Genomic DNA, 22,133 nt, shown 5'->3' with positions numbered 1-22,133 from the left:
AATAGGATTATAGAGAAATGGGGGAGGGATAGCTTTCCAAAGGCATTTTGATCTGTTTCTGTTTACAACCACAAACCCACAAATGAAACTGAACAGAAATAGTAGAGGGAAGGAAAAAAAAAGCAAGGGTCACTGAAGCCAGCTGTGTTTGTTTGTTTTTTTTCCTTTTAAAAGTAATTTATAGGGGTGTCTGGCTGGCTCAGTTGGTAGAGCATGTAACTCTTGATCTCCGGGTCGCTGAGTTTGAGCCCCATGCTGGGCATAGAGATTACTTAAAAAAATTTTAATTAAAAAATAAATTTTGCAAAAGTAATTTATAGTTTTTATCGAACACTCGTTGAATGTCAGATGATTTATATATATTATTACGATTACTTTTCAAAAGACACCCATGAGATACAGGCAGTGTAATTCTCATAGCTCATTGCTACCAAGTGACGGCTGAGACACCAGACGTGAGATTGAAGAGGAAAGACAGCTGGCGGTGTGAGATCATGTTATGACGTCTGTTTTTTCTATTTACAGTGTTTTCACACTGCTGGACACTGAGGCACAAACAGGAATAAAACATTACCCTGTCCTCCAGATGCTTACAGTATTATTTGCTTACCTACACATAAGCAAATAATTACAAAGTGGTATTAGAAACTATTCTTAGAAAAGAAGAGGGAGTAGTAGCTGTTATCTACAAAAAAAAAAAAACAAACCATTGAGGAAAGCAGCCTTATTTGTAATTCCAACAAAAATGGATTTGTAAATCTTGCCCTTAAAATGTAGCATCTGAACGAAGGATTGAAAAGTTAAAAAAAAAAAAGAGCATCTAGTTTCCCCCAACTCTAGTCCTTAAAAGACAGTAGCAAGATTTTACAGATGAATTTTATCAAACTAGGTAAGGAATCCTTAACCCTTTTTAAACTTTCAGAGATTAGAAAAGGAATAATTACAAATTCATTTTGACACTGAAAATCCCAATGCCAAAACTTCCTAAGAGAAAAATGACAGACTAATCTCATCTATCAACACAGGAAAATCTTAAATAAAATACTAGTAAATAAAATTTAGCAGTGTACTAGAACAGTCATGACCAGGGTGTCTGGGTGGTTCCGTTGGTTAAGCATCTGCCTTCGGCTCAGGTCATGATCCTGGAGTTCTGGGAAAGAGCCCTCCATCAGGCTCCCCGCTCAGCGGGGAGTCTGCTGCTCTCTCTGACCCTACCCCCTCTTTTTTTTCTTTTTAAACCTTTGTTTTAAAAGATTTTATTTATTTGTCAGAGAGAGAGAGGAAGAGAGAGACAGCACAAGCAGGGGGAGCGGCAGGCAGAGGGAGAAGCAGGGTCCCTGCTGAGCAGGGAGCCAGATGTGGGACTCGATCCCAGGACCCTGGGATCATGACCTCAGCTGAAGGCAGACGCTTAACCAATTGAGCCACCCAGGTGTCCCAGACCCTAACCCGTCTTGTGCTCTCTCTGTCACCCACTCCTTCTCAAATCAATCAATCATGACCTGGTAGAACTTAGCTCAAGAATGGGTCATATAGTCCATCATTATGTCTACTAATAAAATATACCAAATTAATAATTAAAGGAGAAGAACTATAGGATTATCTCATAGATGAAGAAAAAACACCTGAAATAAAACCCATTCATAATTTTTTAAAAACCTCTTAGCAAATTAAGAAGGGCACTTCTTTAACTTGATAAAGAGAATTCATAAAAAAATCTAGAGCAAATATTATTTAAAGCTATGATAAATAAGGCAGTGTGGTGCTGATATTGGGATAGACAGATACACTAATGGAACAGAACCCAGAAGTAGATCTGTATATAAAACATATATCATAGGTGGCATGACAAATCAGGAAAATGAACCAGTCAACACATATAAATGGTACTGTGAAGTCTGAAGGGTGAACTTCGTGGTATGTGAACTCTTAGTATCCTCAATTAAAGCTGTTAAAAAAAGTCTTATCACTGCTTCTACTCAACGGTGTCCTGGCATAAAGCCAATACAGTAAGAGAGGAAGAGTAAATGAGAGGCATAAAAATGAGACAGGAAGACTAAATTGTTCTTATATATAGACAGTGATAGTCTACACAGAAAAATCCAAGAGAATCTGTAAAACTTAGAACAAATAAAGTTCAGCACGTTTGCTGGATACCAGAGGAGTTACAAATATGGATGTTGTTTCTACATACCAGCTGTAACCAATGAGGGAATATAATAGGAAAAAAGATCTCCTTTTCAATAGGAGCAAAAATCTGTAAGCGCATAGGAATAAATTTAATATGATATGCAAGACCTTCATGGAGAAAATGACGAAACATTACTGAAGGACATGAAAGAAGGCCTAAATAAAAGGAGAGATACACTAATATACCATATTCGAGGATGAGAACACCCAATATTGAAAAGCTGTATATTGCCCCAGATTAATCTATAATGCAATTCCAATAAAAATCCCAACCAGTTTTTTTTATTTTGTTTTGTTTTGTGGAATCCAACAACTGATGCTACATCCAGCTAGAAGAGCAAAAGGCCAAGAATAACCAAGAAATGCTAAGAAAAACAAGCTGGGGAGACTTATCTTAGCAGTAGTTAACTAATTAAGACTGCACCATATGGCATAGAGATAGACAAATAAACCAGGAAACACAACAGAAACCCAGAAACAGACCAATGTTTAAAATATAACAGTGATAGCATGAAAATCAAAAGGGAAATGATGAACTAGTTAATCTCTGATTCTATATTTGGCTATATATATGGAAAAAATAGATCCTGGGGCATCTGGCTGGATCAGTCGGAAGAGCATGTGACTCTTAATCTCGGGGTTGTCCGTTCAAGCTCCATGTTGGGTATGGAGATTACTTAATATTAAAAAAAATAGATCCCCATATTTTAACATGCATAAATTAACTTCAAGATAAAGATCTAAATGTGGAAAAGCAAAACTTTAAAATCTAGAAATTTAGAGTATATATGACCTTGGAATAGGTAGGGAGTTCTTAGACAAGATACAAAAATACAATAGGGGTGCCTGGGTGGCTCAGTCCATTTTCAGCATCTGTCTTTGGCTCAGGTCATGATCCCAGGGTCCTGGCATCAAGCCCCACTTCGGGCTCCCTGCTCAGAGGGAAGTCTGCTTCTCCCTCTCCCTCTGCCTCTCTGCCCCTCCCCCCACCAACTCCCATGCTTTCTCTCTCTATCAAATAAATAAAATCTTAAAAAAAATACAAAAGAAAAAAAAAATTTTTTTTTAAAGATTTTATTTATTTGACAGAGACACAGCGAGAGAGAACACAAGCAGGGGGAGTGGGAGAGGGAGAAGCAGGCTTCCTGCCGAGCAGGGAGCCCGATGTGGGGCTCGATCCCAGGATCCTGGGATCATGACCTGAGCCGAAGGCAGATGCTTAACGACTGAGCCACGCAGGTGCCCCTAAAATTGATAAATTTAAGTACATTAAAATTAAATTTCTTTTTTTTTTTAAGATTTTATTTATTTATTTTTGAGAGAGAGAGAGAGAGAGAGAGAGAGAGAACAAGTGGGGGGAGGGGCAGAGGGAGAAGCAGGCTCCCCGCTGAGCAGGGAGCCCGATGTGAGACTCGATCCCAGGACCCTGGGATCATGACCTGAGCTGAAGGCAGACGCTTAACCGACTGAGCCACCCAGGTGCCCTAAAATTAAATTTCTTAATTAAAAAAATAAAAGACTTTTGCATAAGAAAAAAGGTACTATAAACAGAATAGGAGCCACAGATTAGGTGAACACATTTGCAGCAGATACACTTTTTTTTTTTTTTTTAAGATTTTATTTATTTGACAGAGACACAGCGAGAGAGGGAACACAAGCAGGGGGAGTGGGAGAGGGAGAAGCAGGCCTCCCCGCCGATCAGGGAGCCTGATGCGGGGCTCGATCCCAGGACTCTGAGATCATGACCTGAGCCGAAGGCAGACGCTTAACGACTGAGTCACCCAGGTGCCCCGATACACATTTTTAAAAAAGATTTTATTTATTTGAGAGAGAGAGCATGGCGGGGGGAGGGTCAGAAGGAGAAGCAGATGCCCCGCTGAGCAGGGAGCCTGATGTGGACTCTATCCTGGGACTCTGGGATCATGATCTGTGCCGAAGGCAGACGTTTAACTGACTGAACCACCCAGGCACCCACAACAGATATAAATTAAAGAATTCATATCCAGAATAAATAAAGAACTCTTCCAATTTATTAAGATATAACAGCCCAACAGAACAATGGGCAAAGGAGAACAACAGAAAATTCTTAACATTACTCAAGGCCACTGTATATGTTGCACATTGCACCAACTCCAGAGTGTGCTTTTCAGAATACAATGTGAATAGTGCCCCCTAGATTTGCTCAGTGCACAAGCTCTACACTAAAAGATACAATCTTATACTATATGGTTGATGGCCCTGTGAAAATGCAAAGTAAAGTAAACTATGGGATACCATTTCACATTCATCAAATTGGCCAAATTAAGTTGTAACATTTAAAAATGGTAGGGAAGGGGCACCTGGGTGGCTCAGTTGGTTAAGCGTTTGACTCCTGATCTCAGCTCAGGTCTTGATCTTGGGGTCATGAGTTCAAGCCCCATGATGGGCTCCACACCAGGTATGGAGCCTACTTTAAAAAAAAATGGTAGTGGGGTGCCTGGGTGACTCAGGTAAGTGTCTGCCTTCGGCTGAGGTCATGATCCCAGGGTCCTGGGATCGAGCCCCGCATCGGGCTCCCTGCTCAGCGGGAAGCCTGCTTCTCCCTCTTACTCCCCCTGCTTGTGTTCCCTCTCTCGCTGTGTCTCTCTCTCTAATAAATAAATAAATAAAATCTTTAAAAAAAAATGGTAGGGAAGATGTGAAATATCTGGAATTCTCATAAACTGCTTCTGTGAGTGTAAACTGGTACCATCACCTTGGAAAGCAATTTCACAATATCCAGTGAAATTAAAAATGCAGATAACCCATGACCTAGTAAATTCCATGTCTAGGTATATATCCTAGAAATATCCCCACCCATGTACAAGAGACATATCCAAGAATGATCACTGCACCCTTGTTTGCCTCAGCAAAAAATTGGAAACCAGCTAAATGTTCACCAACAGGAGAATGGAGGGGTAACGTGGTATATTCCTACAAAGGAATATTATACAGCAGTTAAAAAGAATGCACTAGAGGTAGGTATGGCAACATAAATAAATCTCCAAAATGGTGCTGAGGAAGGAAAAAAGCAAGATGCAGAAATATATTCAGCATGTTATCATTTAAAATTTAAAAACATGGGGGGCTCCTGGCTGGCTCAGTCGGTGGAGTGTGCGACTCTCAATCTCATGATCGTGAGTTTGAGCCCCACGTTGGGTGTAGTTTACTTAAAAAAAAAAATCTTTAAAAAATGTAAAAACATGCAAAATAATCGTATGTATTGCTTAAGGATGCAAACTTATGTAATAAAAGTATAAACCATGTCATTGAGGATGGTGACTAACGGAGGGGAATAGTATCAGGGAGGCAGGGGAGGGGGGTGGTGGTGGTAAATGTTGGGTTTCAAACACAACTAGTCCTGTTTTATTTCTCCAGAAAATAAAAGCTTGAAGCAAATACAGCAAAATGTTTACTGTTAACTGTATGGTGGGTGTTATTCCTTTTATTGTTATGTGTGAAATATTTCCTAACTTTTTGTTTCTAAGTTACATCTGCAAGAACAGAGACTGGGTCCTTCCCAAAGAAGAACATACAGGTGCCTCCGTTTCTCGCTTCCCTTTCTTTCCTCCGCCCAGGAGAGGCTGGCTCCTACTTCTCTGGCCCTGCACTTGCTGAGGATGCCAAAAATAACCTTGTCCCCCCCAGTGGGGGAGGAGGCAGGGAACAAGGTTCTTAGTTCCTGCCTTCCTTGTCTCTCTTTTCTAGTATAGTCTACCCTTTAGATTACTCCCCTGAAGCTCCTGTCTTCCCTCTGGCCTCCCAGCCACACTCTTTCCCTGTGCTTCTCTACTTGCTCCTAAGCTCTCCAGGGCCTCCAGGGCTCCATCCACACCCCCCTTCTCTTCTCATTCCACCCACATTCCCTCTGGATGATTTTACCCTAACTCAAGTCCTCAAGGACTTCCTGGAAATAGATGCCCCCCCCCAATCTCTATCTGCAGCCCATCTCTCCTGACCCCCAAATCAGTCCCTGCAAATACCACCCCCCTGCCCGGTCCTTATCCCAAGCTAGTACTGAAATCCTAAACTCTGAAACTGAGCCCTGTGTCCCTGGCCTGCAGCTCCTCTCCCCGGGTTCCCCTTTCCTGATACATGGCGCCACATTCCGTCCTGTCACCCAGCAGTGACCTGGGAGCATCCTCATTACTCCCTCCTCCTCATCCCCTACCTGCAACCAGCCCATCAGCCTCGCCGGTCCCCTCCTATGGCTCCTAACACCAGCATTGTCTGGGCCTCATCACTTCTCTTTGAATTACTCCAGTAACCCCCCAACTGTGATCTCTCCGCCACCACCCCTGCCCCGCCGTTCCAGCCTCCCTGCCGCAGAGGAGAGCGATCCTGCTAAAATGCATTTTCCAGCCCAACACCCTTTTCTCTTAATCCCTGAATGGCGGAGTCATCCGGAGAAAACCGTTCTCCTTCTTGGGATGTACAAAGTCCTCCCTGACTTGCCCAAGTTCCTCTCTAGCCCCTCATACTCTGCCAGGCCCGCTGTGCCTTGCTCTCTTCTCTGGCCCATGTATACGGTGATTTGGGCCCAAATATCCTCTCAAACTGTTCCGCACATACCACCATCTCTCTTTGCTCGCTAACCCGTAATCCTTCCTTCTGCTTTTGCCTCTTTGCTCAAGCGAACCTGGGTCTGTGAGATCTTCCCACGCCCCTGTCCCAGGTGGGGTGTTCGACCTCGATCAGAGCCACCCTCACACTGTGCTGTTTCACTGTGAAGGCACTTGCCTGTGTTCCCTATCAGACAAGGAGCAACGAGAGGACTGTCCCCTATCCCTGAACCTCGGGTGCATAGCATAACGCCTGGCATAGCGATGGTGTTCAGAAGGCATATGACTGGTCGACCTGGGGCTGAGAGCCTGCTTAAGCGGGAATGCATCTTAACCGTCTGCAGTGGCTGAAACACACTGTGGCCACATGGAGGGCATGGGGCAGTTTTGGGCACCCAGGCACCAGTCCCAAAGGTGGCCTGAGGATCTCCAAGGAGAATTTGGAAGGAAGCTGTATCAATTTTCTTTCTTTTTTTTTTTTTTTTTAGAGAGTGACCGGAGGGGAGAGGGAGAGGGCGAATCTTAGGCAGACTCCAGACCCAGTGTGGAGCCCTGACGCGGGGCTCCATCTCACAACCCTGAGATCACGACCTGAGCCGGAATCAAGAGTCAGACGCTAACCGACTGAGCTGCCAGGCGCCCAGGCTCTATCAATTTTCTTAATCTCAAAAGACTTGCTCTTCATTAGACCAAAGGTTAGAACACTTTAAAAAGTGCATTGGTTCCCCTTTTCATCTTTATTTCCTTAGGGAGGAAAACACCAATCCTGGTGGGTGACATCAGGGAGGCGAAGCCACAGGAGTTAGGTGGGAGGATGTGCATAGGCCTCTGTGATCAGCAGCTTTGCTTCCTCGCCCCCTGCGCAGCTGGAGACGGGCCGCGGCTTCCAGAGGTGGGCATGACGCGGGCAAGCGAACGTGCCAATGCATCCCACCAACACCGGCCCAGGAGGCTTCTCCTGGGGACAGTCTCCCGTGTTGATTAGCAAGCGCCCTGGGAATCAGGGTCAGCAAACTGAAGAGTCACTTATGAGCTGAAATACCAAGGCTGGCGTTCCCTGGGTGCCAGGCAGGCAGCCCTCCCCACACCCGTGTTATCCGTGATCTCATCTTCTCCCTGCGACCCTCCAGCCGGCGGGAGTGGCGCCCTCATTTCAAAAGTGAGGACGTGGACACTCTGCGAAGGTACTGAGCTCTCCGAGATCACGGCACCAGAGCATCCTGGAGCCACACTCCCGACTCAGGCCGATGGCCAAAACCCATCCTTGTTCTGCTAGACCAGAGGATACGCACCGAAGGCCTGTGTCTCTCCGTGGCCCCCAGACATGTATGTAACAATCCAACTTTCCTGCTTCTCCTGAAAAAGTTCTTAAGATCTGACGACAATCAGTTGGAACAAAATAATGGCTCCTCACTGGACAAGGAATACACTTCTCAGGTCACTCTACCTACTTTCCTTAAGGTTTCTACTCCTGGAAATACTTGGGTTTGCAACCCCTGCGCCATAGTTTCTGCACCATCCTTTATTTTAGAACAGAATTCCTCCAAAGCGCACGCAGGCAACATACTAACCCATGTGGGCCTTCATCTTTCGTGAAGGACGCCAAGAGGTGGGAGGCACCGTCTGGCCGGCCCGTGTCAGCACAGGTGAGTGGGCGCTGTCGTCCGGAGGCTGGTTGAGACCGTGCTGCCGCTCTGTGGCCCCGAAGCCTTGATTCTCCCGCTGCCAGCCGGTCTCTCCGCCTGGCAGTTACGGATGGGCTGACAGAAGGGTGTTCACAATGGCGCCGGATAAACGAAGAACAAAAAGTATGGCATGAAAATATCAGCTAAGGGGCGCCTGGCTGGCTCAGTTGGTGGAGCATGGGACTGTTGATCTCAGGGTTGTGAGTTCGAGTCCCGTGTTGGTCTTAGAGATTTGAAATTAAAAAAAAAATTATGTAAAAAAAAAAAGAAAAAGGAAATACCAGCTGAAAAGGTACTCACTGGAGGTCAAAATAGTCCACGGTCGTAGCAATAAAAAAGGAATTGGGTGAAATCTTGGCAGCGATGAGGGAACATACCTCGAGAGGAGCTCTTTTGTCTCAATTAACAGGATCTAATTCAAACAAGACAGGGTGAACTGGATTGAGCGTGCACCTATTGTTGAGCAAAGCTTGGGGTGCCCACAGCAGAACTTCTCAGAGATCTCCTGAGGTTGCACAGAAAGGTCTTGTTGTTGAACTGAAGGAAGATGCTGGGAATGGGCTCTGTTATCCTGCTCTGTTGACAGGTTGGTTTCATCACGAAGGGGCCCACCGTACCTCTCCCCATGGAGACATTGCTGGGTTTCAATGCGCTTTTCATTCTCTTGGCTGCCTGAGCAAATAGCCATCACTGTTTCCATTGTGAGCTCTTCTCCTCTTGGAGCCAAGCCCAAGTTCAGGGAACATGTGCTTGAGACCAACATTTGGCAGCCTGGGTCCCCACTGGGAGTGACTCTCTGTCTTTGCCTTTTTCCTCTTAAGATACTTTGCTGAATTTGGAGATTGAAACGCAGTGCTGAACATGCTTAGTGCTAAAAGCTGGTTTCTACCCCCTGCTGGCTCACTCGTATAAGGGACAAAAAAATCCACACCCAAATTCAGAACCCAAGTTACTAGCTACGACAAAAATTATTTCGATCTCTCTTATCACCACATGACTGAGGCCATATGTATCTCAAAGCATCAATGGACTCAGGTTCCTGGAGAAAATTTCTCTTTGCATTATTGACCCAATTAAGGATTTTTATGAGAAATCCTACATCACAGTTGAAAAAACCAAGCATCCTAATTGCTGGGACCTCATTTGGTAGAACAGGTGACAGGTTAGAAGTCAGATTACTTTCCCCACATCTGCATATCAAGTAGGGGCAGAGTTGGTACTAGAACATAATTACTTGAATATCCTGATCAGTTTATTCTACAATACCAAATAATAGGACTAGGGTTTGTTTGTTTTTACATTTTTAAGTTGAGGTATAATGACATATAATAGAATGCAGAGATCTTCAGTGTAGAGTTTAATAAATTTTGACAAATGTTTACACCCATGTAATCAACACTTCCATCAAAACAAGACTATTTCCATAATCCTGGAAGTCCCCTTAGGCCTTTTTACACTCAACCCCCAACCCCCATTCCCCACCAGGCAACAACTACTCTTTGATTTCTATCCCCCTAGATCAGTTTTGGGGCCCTGGTTTTAAGAACTAAAAATTGAACGCATGCAACCTTGCCTGCAGCCGTGAAGCGTGTCTCTGCAGATTTTCCTCCCCTTTTTGGACCACAAGTACCACTTAAGATTTGTTTTGGATCCATCTGGACAGCCTTTCAGGAAGTCAGTCTTAACCCCAGTACAGACACATTTAGGTTTAAAGGGATTTACGTTTTACAAGACTTGAAGGCCAACTATGATTCCTCAGCAGGTGGTACAAGAAGAACGCTTCTTTCTGGAAAATCAAGTTTTCTTCAACATATCTGCTTTCTTGGCTCTTTCTGTGTCCCACCTCTCCTTCAGGATAGCTGCCTTTGCATCTATGGGAAGAACTGCGCGAGCCCTTGCGAGCGAGCACATGTACACTATCTTTCGACTGAGAAGCTGCTTCCTAGCTCCCGTCACCTTCCTGCTGTGCGGGGCCTCCTCTTCCCAGCTCGTCTGGCTTCCCGACTCAGCATCCCAAGAGGACAGGCATAGTTGAAAATCTAACGGTGTCCTCAGCCCCTTAAAGGAATCTGGGTTTTAGAAACTGGAAAAGTTGGGCGAAGGCTTGCTCAGAACACTGTCTCCAAGCCAACAAACGTTGCCAAGGTCCAGGTACAGGCGGCTTTCCACCAGCCACAGACACGACCAAATCAGACGGGGCCTGCTTCTCTTCCAAGCAGCCAGGGCGGGTCATTTTCTCCGTAGTAGCTTCCTTTCCCTAGACAGTGAGCTAATGCTTGGCACCAGCAAACTCCATAAAACGAGGCAGTTAGCCCCATGCTTTCAGGCAGAAATGACTGCATGGAATATATATATACACACAATTATTTCAATCAAGCCACATGTTAAAAATTCTAAAGAAAAAGAATAAAAACTAGGCGCCCACAGACATAACATTAGAATCCACTTGTGAACCCAGAACAAAAGCAACGCTGGAAACGTACACGCCCCTCAGGAGCCAAACTTCAGAAGGTCTGTTAGATGATTCTGTGGAATTACAAGCAGAGCTGCCTAAAATAGGTTGGAGAGTCTCTCTTCCCTATATAATGTCACTTCTGGGTATTTCCTGGGGTTTTGACTGTTTAAAATAGACTTTTTCCCATTTTTTAAATTTCTAAAACAGGCACGACGATATTAACATGGTTCAAATTTTTAAAATAACAAAATATAAGGGGTATTCAGTGAGAAGTCTCCCTGCCGCTCCTGGGCCCTCCCCATGGGCCCTGTATTTGTATCGAGTCAGAGATAGTTTGGCATATACAAGCAAAACACAGATGTAAACTTCTCACCCTTCTTTTTTATTGAAATGGAATGTACTAATGCTGTCCTGCATTTTGCTTTTTCTTTGTTTTTCCACTCACTGTATTTAGAAACAGAACCTTGAAGATGGATTTCAATAAAGAAAAATTATATGTTCATTTACCTGTTGACCCAGCAAATCCCAATTCTAAGAATCCATCCAAAAGATACCCTGGCAAAAACACAAAATACTGCATGGAGGTTATTCACAGAGCATTTCAAAAAAAAAGAATGAAATGTCCACTAACAACTAATAAAAATGGCTGGTCAGTGCTGGGCCAAGGGACAAACAGGGGAAGGAGAGGACAGGAGACCTCTTTGAATGTACCTTGTTTTTCCCCTGAGTTTTTACTGGTTTTAACTTTGGAATCATCTAAATATTTTACATAATTTTTTAAAAAGCCACCCCCCGCAAAAAAAAAAGAAAAGCAAAATGAAACAGTTAACTGTGTATAGATTTGGAGCAATAACTACAAGAGGAGCGATTTCAAGTGACTTTATTTCTTTTTAAAGATTTTACTTATTTATTTGAGAGAGAGAGAGAGAGAGAGAGCAGGAGCAGAGGGAGGGGCAGACGCAGAGGGAGAAGCAGACTCCCTGCTGAGCAGGAAGCCTGACATGAGGCTCGATCCCAGGACCCTGGGATCATGACCTGAGCCGAAGGCAGACGCTTAACCGACTGAGCCACCCCGGCGCCCCCCCTCAAGTGACTTTAAAACACAGTCCCTCCATGAGGGTTTCTCCACCTCAGCACTGCTGACATTTGGGCCAGATCATTTACGTTACAGGGTGTGGGCCGTGCAAGCTGCATGTCAGCGGCACCCGAGGTCCGGCCGGCAGCACTCTGTACGGTCACCCGCCGTCGCTGGGAGAATTAAGTGCCGTGTGTGCAAGTCCACTGGGAGAGAGTTTGAAAATGGAGGAGGAGAGGACATGCTGGGCCACAAGGAGCCCTTCCTTCTGACAGAGAAGCACCGGAGTTGGTCAGGAGGCAGAGGGAGCGAGGCCATGTGGGCCAGACGTGTTATTTTAAGGGGGAAGGGCGGGATGGGGCAGGGTAAGCAGACTTGGGATTGGCTAGTTGGACTCATTTCAGTGGTGTCTGAGGCACAACGGCTGTCCCTGGTTTTCTGGCACCTGGGCCCGGGGTGGAGAGTGGCCCAGAGTGTGAGAGCCACACAGCAGGCGGCTGGGCTATGAGCTCTGGAGTGCGTGGTCGGAATCTTTTACTATCTCTGGGAGTTGGCTAGACTCCAAGGGGCGGTCTCTTGAGGGTAAGAGAGGCCCCAGATGTCAAAGCATCAGGCGCACATGGCTAATACAGGGAGGACAACTGGAATCTTGCACCTGTTTTCTCCTGGACTTAGCCTGGGTGCCTTTTCTCTTTGCCAACTTTAGTCTGTACCCTTTCACTGAAATAACTACTGAAATAACCACAGTAACTACAACAGCTTTGCTGCATTCTGTGAGTCTGTCCAGTGATTCATCAAACCTGAGGGTGGTCTTGGGGATCCCTGACTCAGCTGCTAAAACCATTAGGTGAAAGGATGATAGGGAACTTCATGGTGGGACAGATAAGGCTGACGCCACTGAACCCACCGCTCGGGCACTGAGCGTGGGGCAACCAGATGTTCCCCTTTAGATTATGCAAAAGAAGTATGCAGAATCACCTAATAAGTTTTCTTTTTTTTCTTTTTAAGAGTTGTTTCATTTATTTGAGAGAGAGAGAGCACGAGCTGGGGGTAAGGGCAGAAGGACAGGGAGAGGGTGAAGCAGACTCCTGGTTGAGCAAGGAGCCCGATGTGGGACTCGAGCCTAGGACCCTGGGATTATGACCTGAGCCAAAGGCAGATGCTTAACTGACTGAGCCACCCAGGCATTCCCCACCTAAGAAGTTTTCATGTCAAATCAGCTGAACCTGAATCTGATCAAGCCTCTACACGTAACCGCAAATTTGGAGGAAATATGGGGAAAGAGGAAACTGTTAAACAACCCTGGGAGGGAATAAGCAGCCAAATCTGCAAGTGAGCTATTACACAGGACAAATGACTCATTTGTTAAACATAAGAAGGAAAGTGAACTGTTACATATTTAGTGAGACAAGAGACAAATTAATCATTGTGTGGAACTTTTTTTGGATCCTAATTTGAACCAATCAGTAGTCAAAAGACATTTTTGAAACAATAGGGGAAAAGCAAACACAGAGTGCAAATTAGATATTAAGGAATTGCTGTTAATTTTATTGGGTGAAATAGGATGGTTAGGATTTGCTTTAGAAAGCTCCAAAAAGGGGCGCCTGGGCGGCTCAGTCGTTAAGCGTCTGCCTTCGGCTCAGGTCATGGTCCCAGGGTCCTGGGATCGAGACCTGCATCAGGCTCCTTGCTCTGTGGGAGGCCTGCTTCTCCCTCTCCCACTCCCCCTGCTTGTGTTCCTGCTCTCGCTAACTCTCTCTGTCAAATAAATAAATAAAATCTTAAAAAAAAAAAGAAAGCTCCAAGAAAAACAACCGGAGGGGGCAGGGGAGAACAGATCAGGTAACAACAGCGTAAAGCCAGTGGTTGATAAGTCCTGGGGATGTGTACATGGGGGTTCGCTGCACTGTTCTATTTTTGTGTCCATTTAAAATTTTCTACAACACGTTTTAAAAGGATTAGAAAAAAGTGAATTTAAAAATTAGAAGCATCTGGGGCACCTGGGTGGCTCAGATGGTTAAGCGTCTGCCTTCAGCTCAGGTCATGATCTCCAGGTCCTGGGATCGAGCCCCACGTCGTTGGGCTCCCTGGCTCAGCCGGGAATCTGCTTCTCCCTCTTCCCCTGCCACTCCCCCTGCTCATGGTCTCTCTCTGTATCTCTGTTTCAAATGAATAAATAAAAGTCTTTAAAAAAATAAAAAAATAAAAATTAGAAGCATCCATCTAAAATCCTAGAGAACACAGGCAGCAACCTCAGCGACCTTGGCCGCAGCAACTTCTTGCTAGACATGTCTCCAAAGGCAAGGGAAACAAAGCAAAAATGAACTATTGGGACTTGACATCAAGATAAAAAGCTTTTGCACAGCAAAGGAAATAGTCGACAAAACAAAAAGACAACCAACAAGATGGGAGAAGATACTTGCAAATGTCTAATCAGATAAAGCACCATTATCCAAAATTTATAAGGAACTTATTACCAAACTCAACACCCAAAGAACAAAAAATCCAATCAAGAAATGGGTAGAAGACGTGAACAGACGTTTCTGCAAAGAAGACATCCAAATGGACAACAGACATGAAAAAATGCTCAACATCACTCGGCATCAGGGAAATGCAAATCAAAACCACAATGAGATACCTCCTCACACCAATCAGAATGGCTAAAATTAACAAGTCAGGAAACGACAGATGTTGGCGAGGATGCAGAGAAAGGGGAACCCTCCTACACTGTTCGGGGGGATGCAAGCTGGTGCAGCCACTCTGGAAAACAGTATGGAGGTTCCTCAAATGGTTGAAAATAGAGCTACTCTATGACCCAGCAATTGCACTACTAGGCATTCACCCCAAAGATACATGTGTAGTGATCTGAAGGGGCACCTGCACCCCAATGTTTATAGCAGCAATGTCCACAATAGCCAACTATGGAAAGAGCCCAGATGTCCATCAAGAGATGAATGGATAAAGAAGATGTGGTGTATATACACAATGGAATACTACTCAGCTACCAAAAGAAAACGAAATCTGGGGCATCTGGGTGGCTCAGTCAGATAAGCATCTGCCTTCGGCTCAGGTCATGATCCCCGAATCCCGGGATCGAGTCCCAGATCGGGCTCCCTGCTCAGTGGGAAGTCGGCTTCTCCCTCTGCCTCTCACCCCGCTTGTGCTTACTCTCGCTCTCTCTCAAATAAATAAATCTTTAAAAAAAACAAAAACAAAAACAAAAAAATGAAATCTTACCATTTGTAACAAGGTGGATGGAACTAGAGGGTATTATGCTAAGCAAAATAAGTCAGAGATAGACAACGATCATATGATTTCACTCATAGGTGGAATTTAAGAAACAAAACAGAGGATCATGGGGGAAGGGAGGGAAAAATAAAACAAACGAAATCAGAGAGGGAGATAAACCATAAGAGACTCTTAATCATAGGAAACAAACTGAGGGTTGCTGGAGGGGAGGCGGGTGGGAGGGATGGGGTACCTGGGTGATGGGCATTAAGGAGGGCATGTGATGTAATGAGCACTGGGTATTTATAAGACTGATGAGGGGCACCTGAGTGGCTCAGTTGGTTGGGCTCAGGTCATGATCCTGGAATACTGGGATCAAGCCCCCCACTGGGTCCCCTGCTAAGGGGGGAGCCTGCTCCTCCCTCTGCCCCTCACCCTGTTCTTGCTCTCTCTTTTAAATAAATAAAATATTTTAAAAAAAAGGCTGATCAATCATTGAACTCTACCTCTAAAACTAATAATACACATAAATCAACATAATTTAATTATGTTAATTAAATTAACATAAATATGTTAATTAATTGAATTTAAATAAAAAAATAAAAAGAAAAATTAGAAGCAGTTACATGTTCTAATTAAATGTATGAAATTTGAGAACCTGCCAATATTTCAGAGAGGTGATTTTAAGGCATAGGTGAGGTTATAAGGGTTTTAAGAGATTAAAGTAAAATGCAGGAAGTTGGATGTCTGAGCACCCCTTTCAGGTCTTGAGAAAACAGGTGGAGCCCAAGGTGAAGCTGCCTTGTGTATGTATGAAGCTTTCAGGTTTTTCCCAGTTTTTGCTCTGAAGTCTAAATGTAGGGGTGGTTTTTGTGTCTAGGGTTTTTTTTGGTATTGATTTGATAAATTTACCATAAAACTTCAGAATAAAAAGACATTACCCTCCTTACATTCTCATACAAATCTTTATCCTTTAAATAGTATCTCATAAGACAGAGAGAGGCATAATCTTCTGTGGATAACAGCTCCTGCTAGTTGTTACCTTAACTGCCTTCATAAACATGGGATTTGGGGTCAGGCAAAGAATCTCCCCAATTAAAGCAGCATATGGGAGAGCCTGGCCTTCAGGGAGTGGTGCTTTTGCCTTTCTTTCCTGCTATCTACAAAGATTTCTTGGAGCGCCTGGGTGACTCAGTTGGTTAAGCGTCCGACTCTTGGTTTCAGCTCAGGTTGTGATCTCGTGGCTGTGGGATCGAGCCCCATGTCGGGCTCTGTGCTCAGTGCAGAGTCTGCTTCAGATTCTCTCTCCCCACCTCTCTCCCTCTCACTCACTCTCTCTCAAATAAATAAAATCTTCAAAAAATAATAAAAAAATTAAACATTTCTTATGGAAAAAAATTCAAGGATAATTTGTTAGGACAAACATGTATTACTTCTGTCATTAAAAAAATTTTTAAGAACATATGTTCACACACAAACTGGTACGAGAATGTTCATAGCAGCACTATTCACAATAGCCAAAAAGTGGAAACCACCCAAGCGCCCAACAACTGATGACTGGATAAATAAGATGTGATGCATCCATACAACTGGATGTTAAAAGGAATACAGTACCGATTCGTGCTATCACATCATGAATCTTGAAAACATTACGTTCAGTGAGAGAAGCCAGTCACAAAAGACCACATATTCTATGATTCCATTTGCATGGAATGTTCAGAATAGGCAAATCCCTAGAGACAGAAAGTAGACCACTGGTTGCTCTAGGGCTGGGGTGGGGGTGGGGTTGAGGGAAAATGGGGAGTGGCTGCAAATGGGTACCCTACTGGGTTGATGAGTGTCCCCTCCACCCAAATTTATAACAAAAATGTTCTAAAATTGATTGTGGTGATGGTTGTACAACTCTGTGGATATACTAAAAGCCACTAAATTGTATACTTTAAATGGGTAAATTGTATGGAATGTAAATTATATTCCAATAAAGTTGTTATTAAAAAAACATTCAAAGCTATACAAAAATGACGGGGCGCGTGGCTGGCTCAGTCATGGGAGTGCATGACTCTTGATCTCGGGGTTTTGAGTTTGAGCCCCACGTTGGGTGCAGAGATTACTTAAAAATAAAATCGTAAGGAGGTGGGGGGATGGGGCAACTGGGGGATGGGCATTAAGGACGGCACCTGATGTAATGAGCACTGGCTATTCTATGCTACTGATGAATCACTAAAATCTACCTCTGAAACTAATAATACAGGATATGTTAACTAAAATGAATTTAAAAAAAAAATCTTAAAAAAAAAAAGCTATACAAAAATGCTGAAGAACTTTGAGAAGGATCTTGAATAATCCCAACAGGGAGAAATTCCCTTTCTGTCAGTAATTTAGGGTGTGGAGAGGTTGAGAGTTAAATATCAGATGTTGGTTAGAACAGGATGGGTTGCTAGGTCTGCTGCTGATCCGCTATACGGACTGTTGGCCTTTTAGACAGAACTCTTTCAGTTGAAAGCCACAGAAAATCTACTCAACCAGGCTTAACGAAAACAACAATACAATTTTATCTCACATACTTGGAGTCCACGGTGGACACTGGCATCCGGACAAGGTCACGGGAGCGACTTTGGTTTTCTTCGTTCTTGCCTTCATGCTCAAGCTGCCCGTCTCTGTGTGGTGGCCCTCACAGTCCCTGGTACAAGAGGAGAGAGACTCTTTCTTGCTAGCTCTCACACAGTTCCGGGACTGTCCAGGGCTGGCTCCCATTCCTACAGCCAGGGAGTAAGGTTTGCTTCAACCAAGTCCCACGGGCAGAGCAGGATAGGGTGGCTCCCCCAAGGAAGAAAGGCTGGGTACACAAAACATGTCCAGTACACCAAAGGAAGCTCTAAAACTTGCAGAGATTTGAGCATCATCTCAGCCCCATAAATACTTGCCAAATCAATGTAGGAACACACAAAATGGAGCTACTGCAGAATCCTTTTAAAGCATCACATTCCAAATTCTTATTCCATATTTTAGAGAAGCAATAACACACAAGTTAGGACAGATGCCAAGGTCATCAGCCAGATGCCATGTTAGCAGAGGGAGCTACTTCAATCAAGGATAGATTGCTCCATGATCCAGAATTCTGTCCAAAGAGATAGGTCGCTCTGGTAGATAGCAGACCTTTTCTTTTTTTTTTTTTTTCCTGACTCGGCCGCAAGAAAAGCTAAGGCTTGTCCAGCACAAAGGAAGCAGCAGTCCAGTATGAAGAGCTGGAAAACACTCTGCTACCAACAAGCTTGTTGCAGTTTGCCCTTCTTATTTGAACTGGTGATAATCCGGTGGGTTTCTGATCCAGGATCCGAAGGCCTGCTCTCGGAGCACACTCCAGGCTTCCTGGTAAGCAGATGCGGCCTCCTTGTATTGGTGGTACGTCTCCAGCTTCCGCATCCTAATGCACACACCAGCAAGCACACAGGTTCTCAGTGATCAGCTCAGCATGGTGGCCAAGTGAGCCAGCAGCCGACAGATTTCTAACCAGAGACATGGGAACAGACCTAGGAACGGGAAGATTTTGGTACGCTTTCCTACAGCAACTCTCTCTCCATTGTAGAAAATTCACCAGAAAGCAACATGGATTGAAACAAATGATAATAAACAATGCTAGTCTTGTCTGCTCCTGGTGGACTCAGATAAAACAGGAATAACTACTTTTTGGTTTAAAGTGTTCTGGGAAATGGCTTAACTGCAAAGAAGTCCCCTTCCCTATAAGACTCATGGATGCCCCTTAGGTCTACCTATGACGGACCCTCCAAACTCCCATTCTGTCTCAATGACTAGCTGAACTGTTTCTACCCACACACCAATCTGGACAAAATTCTTGCTTCCTTGACCAACATTAGTTATGCTTCTGTCCTTCTCCCAGGCCCTGAACTCTGACCCATCCTCAGCGTGAGCGCGCATCAGAATGTGTAGTGACCCCTTCTTAACAAACTACCCCCCCACCCCACCGAAAACAGACTGATTTCAAGAAAAGACATTTCCTGTCCACCTGTCCCCTCACACTGACTGTGCATCCCATGTTCCCTGCCCGGTTCTTTCTAGCCTTGCTCACTGCTCCCCAGAAAGGAAGACTCCTTCCCGCCCGCCCTAGACGCTTACAAACCATATGACCTCCGTGTCCTCGCTTTGGCATCAGTCCTGCTGTGGCTTTAACAGCCCCTCTCTAACTGCAATGATCCTTTTGAATAAAGTCTCCCCTGATCTTAGTTCAGATTTGTTTTCACTGACACACAAAATGTCTGGAACCCCCTGGTCAGTTTGATTCATTTTTCCAGACAAAAAATGAGCAAACAGACCACTGACCAAACTGACTGCAGGACATCATTACCGACTGCGGTATGCACGGTGGTAGTTAACAAGGGGCCAACTTCTTCATAAAGAAGTTTCTAGCAATACCTTACCTTCCCCATGGCTGTACGATAAAGAATTGGGCAGGTCTTGTTGCCAGTTGCTGTGAGGGAACCACCACACCCTCTCAATTTCCCCGGGGGTAGGAATGTCTTTGTTCTTCATGGTGGACCCCTCTGACCACACCTGAGTTTACACTTAATGAGGTGACTCCTGGTGGGCCTGAGACAGACCAGGATGGGGCTGGCCACGCCAGAAAGACTAACCACAGAGTCCAGTGGGGTCTGTGCTATCAGTCTGACCTCCTGACCTGAGGGGGAGATGGCGAATGAGTTCAGTCACATCACGTGGCAAACTATTCAGTCAGGCTGACGTAATGAAACCACAGTAAAACCTCTGTACCCCGAAACTTGGGTCCCGCTTCTGGCTGGAGATACAGAGTGATGTGCTGGGGGGGGGGTGACACACCCTGAGGACACAGACAAGTTGTTTGGGACCTTCTCAGACCTTGCCCTACGTGTCCCTTCTTTTAGCTGGTCCTGATTCATATTCTTTACAATACAAAGTAATTGTTCAGTATAGTGCTTTCCTGAATTCATCAGTTGTTCCAGAGAACAACTGAACCTAAGGGGGTAGTGGGAAACCCCGAGTTTGTAGGCAGTGGTCGGAAGTGTGAGCAGCTTGCGTCTGTGTAGGAAGTGAGGGCAATGACCTTGGGTATTTAGTGTCGGAACTGCCCCCACCCACCTGCCCCCGGAGCAGTTTTAGAGTTCTCTACGCTCCTGCTTAGAAGCAATTTCAATCGTGAAGCTGCAGCTCACAACCACTGATGTGAACGAAAGAGAAAGAGAAGAGAGTGACATTCCTAACAGACGCTATTGCTCCCCACACACTCATGTATCCGCCTTGCTCTCCCTCTGGAGGAAGGTGAAAGGAGAGCCTGGAACGGGCCAAGCCCCAATTCCCCCCCTCCAGTCCTCTGTAACTCTGCACTACTAAGCCACCCACCCTGCGCACCTCACATCTGAGTTTGCAATCATAGCCCCAGGGAGAGAGGAGTGCACGGGTGGTAATTAAGTGCCCACAGACTCCTGCCAAAGCTTCCTGCCATTCGTAAGCCAGAATTAACCCACGAAGCTTCCTAGAGATGAAAGAACATGGGTCTACAGCATCACCTGAGGGAGTCTGGCCACTTGTCCTCTGAAATACTGCTTAGCAGTCTCTGAAATGATCTAAAGAGTTCCACTTTGCTGATCCGGGATCTGTTTGGAAACAGATGACAAAGAGGGTTTATTAGAAGTGTTTAACATGTACCAGCCCCTATCAGAGATGCCAGGCTTCACACGGAGCTTGCTTAGGTTTGAATGCGCCAGAACCCCCATTTCCACCTGTTCTTCACATGAAGAACATCTAGACCTGATTTGGGTGAGGGGAAAAAAAGGAATCTCATCTTAAGAAGTGTCATCAGGGGGCGCGCCTGGGTGACTCAGTTGTTAAGTGTTTGCTTTCGGCTCAGGTCATGATCCCAGGGTCCTGGGATCGAGCCCTGAATCGGGCTCCCTGCTCAGCGGGAAGCCTGCTTGCTTCTCCCTCTCCCACTCCCCCTGCTTGTGTTCCCTCTCGTTGTCTCTCTGTGTTAAATAAATAAATAAAATCTTTAAAAAAAAAGTGTCATCAGGGGGAGCTTGCATGGCCAGTCGTTAAGTGTCCGCCTTCGGCTCAGGTCATAATCCCGGGGTCCTGGGATCGAGCCCTACATCGGGCTCCCTGCTTGGCGGGAAGCCTGCTTGCTTCTCCCTCTCCCACTCCCCCTGCTTGTGTTCCCTCTCTCACTCTCTCTCTCTCTGTCAAATAAATAAATAAAATCTTAGAAAAAAAGTTTCATCAGCAGTGAAATCATCAAGGGGACAGGTTCAAGTGGGGTAAAGACAGAAGTGGCTTTACTAAGCTCCCCCCAGGACACCTACCAGCCACACCAGGCTACCTCTTTTCCAGGGAGCTGGCCCTGTGGGTAATACTGCTCAAGACACTGCAATGGTTTCAGATTCGAGTGCTGCTCCCTGTGCGAACTGCGGTCATAAAGTCCACTTGGACGAGCACTGGACTGACTCTCCTCTGGGCACTGTGGGCCTCTGAGGCCAGTCCTTTGCTTCTACCACGAAGCTTCATGCAGGCCATAGTTTGGAACATCAGGGAAGGTGAATGTGGCCAGCCCACCTGGCCACCAGCCCACCGGGGCCTTCCTGCTTTTGCCCATCCATGCCATCCACGCCTCCTTTCCCTCCCTTCCACAGTTCACGAGCTGATTTAGAGTAGGGAAGCGTGTGTGCCAACAAGGGGCGGTCTCCTCTTTACACAGCAGAGCCTTTGCCGTTCTCACAGACTGTATCATCAGCTTGGACACTGTGGCCAAACGGGGATATGGGAAATAGGGAAGTGTCCGGTCTGTCAAAAAGCTCCCTCACCTGGCTGGCACCTAGGCTACTTAGCAGGGGGCCCTGAGCACTCACAAGCTGCTCCCCCTGGGCCTTAACTGA

At 45.3% G+C, this 22,133-nt stretch overlaps 1 protein-coding gene across 10 annotated transcripts in view; it reads right to left on the bottom strand.

Moving 5' to 3' along the window:
• ADAT1 (adenosine deaminase tRNA specific 1) overlaps nt 1-22,133 on the bottom strand; it is a 48,450-nt gene that overhangs the window by 7,236 nt on the left and 19,081 nt on the right. For 7 of the 10 annotated variants that reach the window (XM_036113683.2, XM_078062564.1, XM_036113687.2 and 4 more), the window contains 2 exons: nt 20,772-20,858; nt 9,790-18,637 (listed from right to left, as the gene is read on the bottom strand). In XM_036113683.2, the coding sequence (XP_035969576.1) occupies nt 18,505-18,637; nt 20,772-20,858 (220 nt within the window). In that variant the 3' untranslated portion in view covers nt 9,790-18,504. Of the gene's footprint in view, nt 1-9,789; nt 18,638-20,771; nt 20,859-22,133 lie in introns of those variants that run through there. The other 3 variants (XR_013444135.1, XR_013444134.1, XR_013444136.1) reach the window with 3 other exon arrangements.

Source organism: Halichoerus grypus, chromosome 15 (genome assembly GCF_964656455.1).
Source record: "Halichoerus grypus chromosome 15, mHalGry1.hap1.1, whole genome shotgun sequence".
In the NCBI taxonomy this organism is placed as follows: Eukaryota; Metazoa; Chordata; class Mammalia; order Carnivora; family Phocidae; genus Halichoerus; species Halichoerus grypus.
Note: the sequence above shows the minus strand (reverse complement) of the source record. Positions and strands in the feature narration are given on the sequence as shown.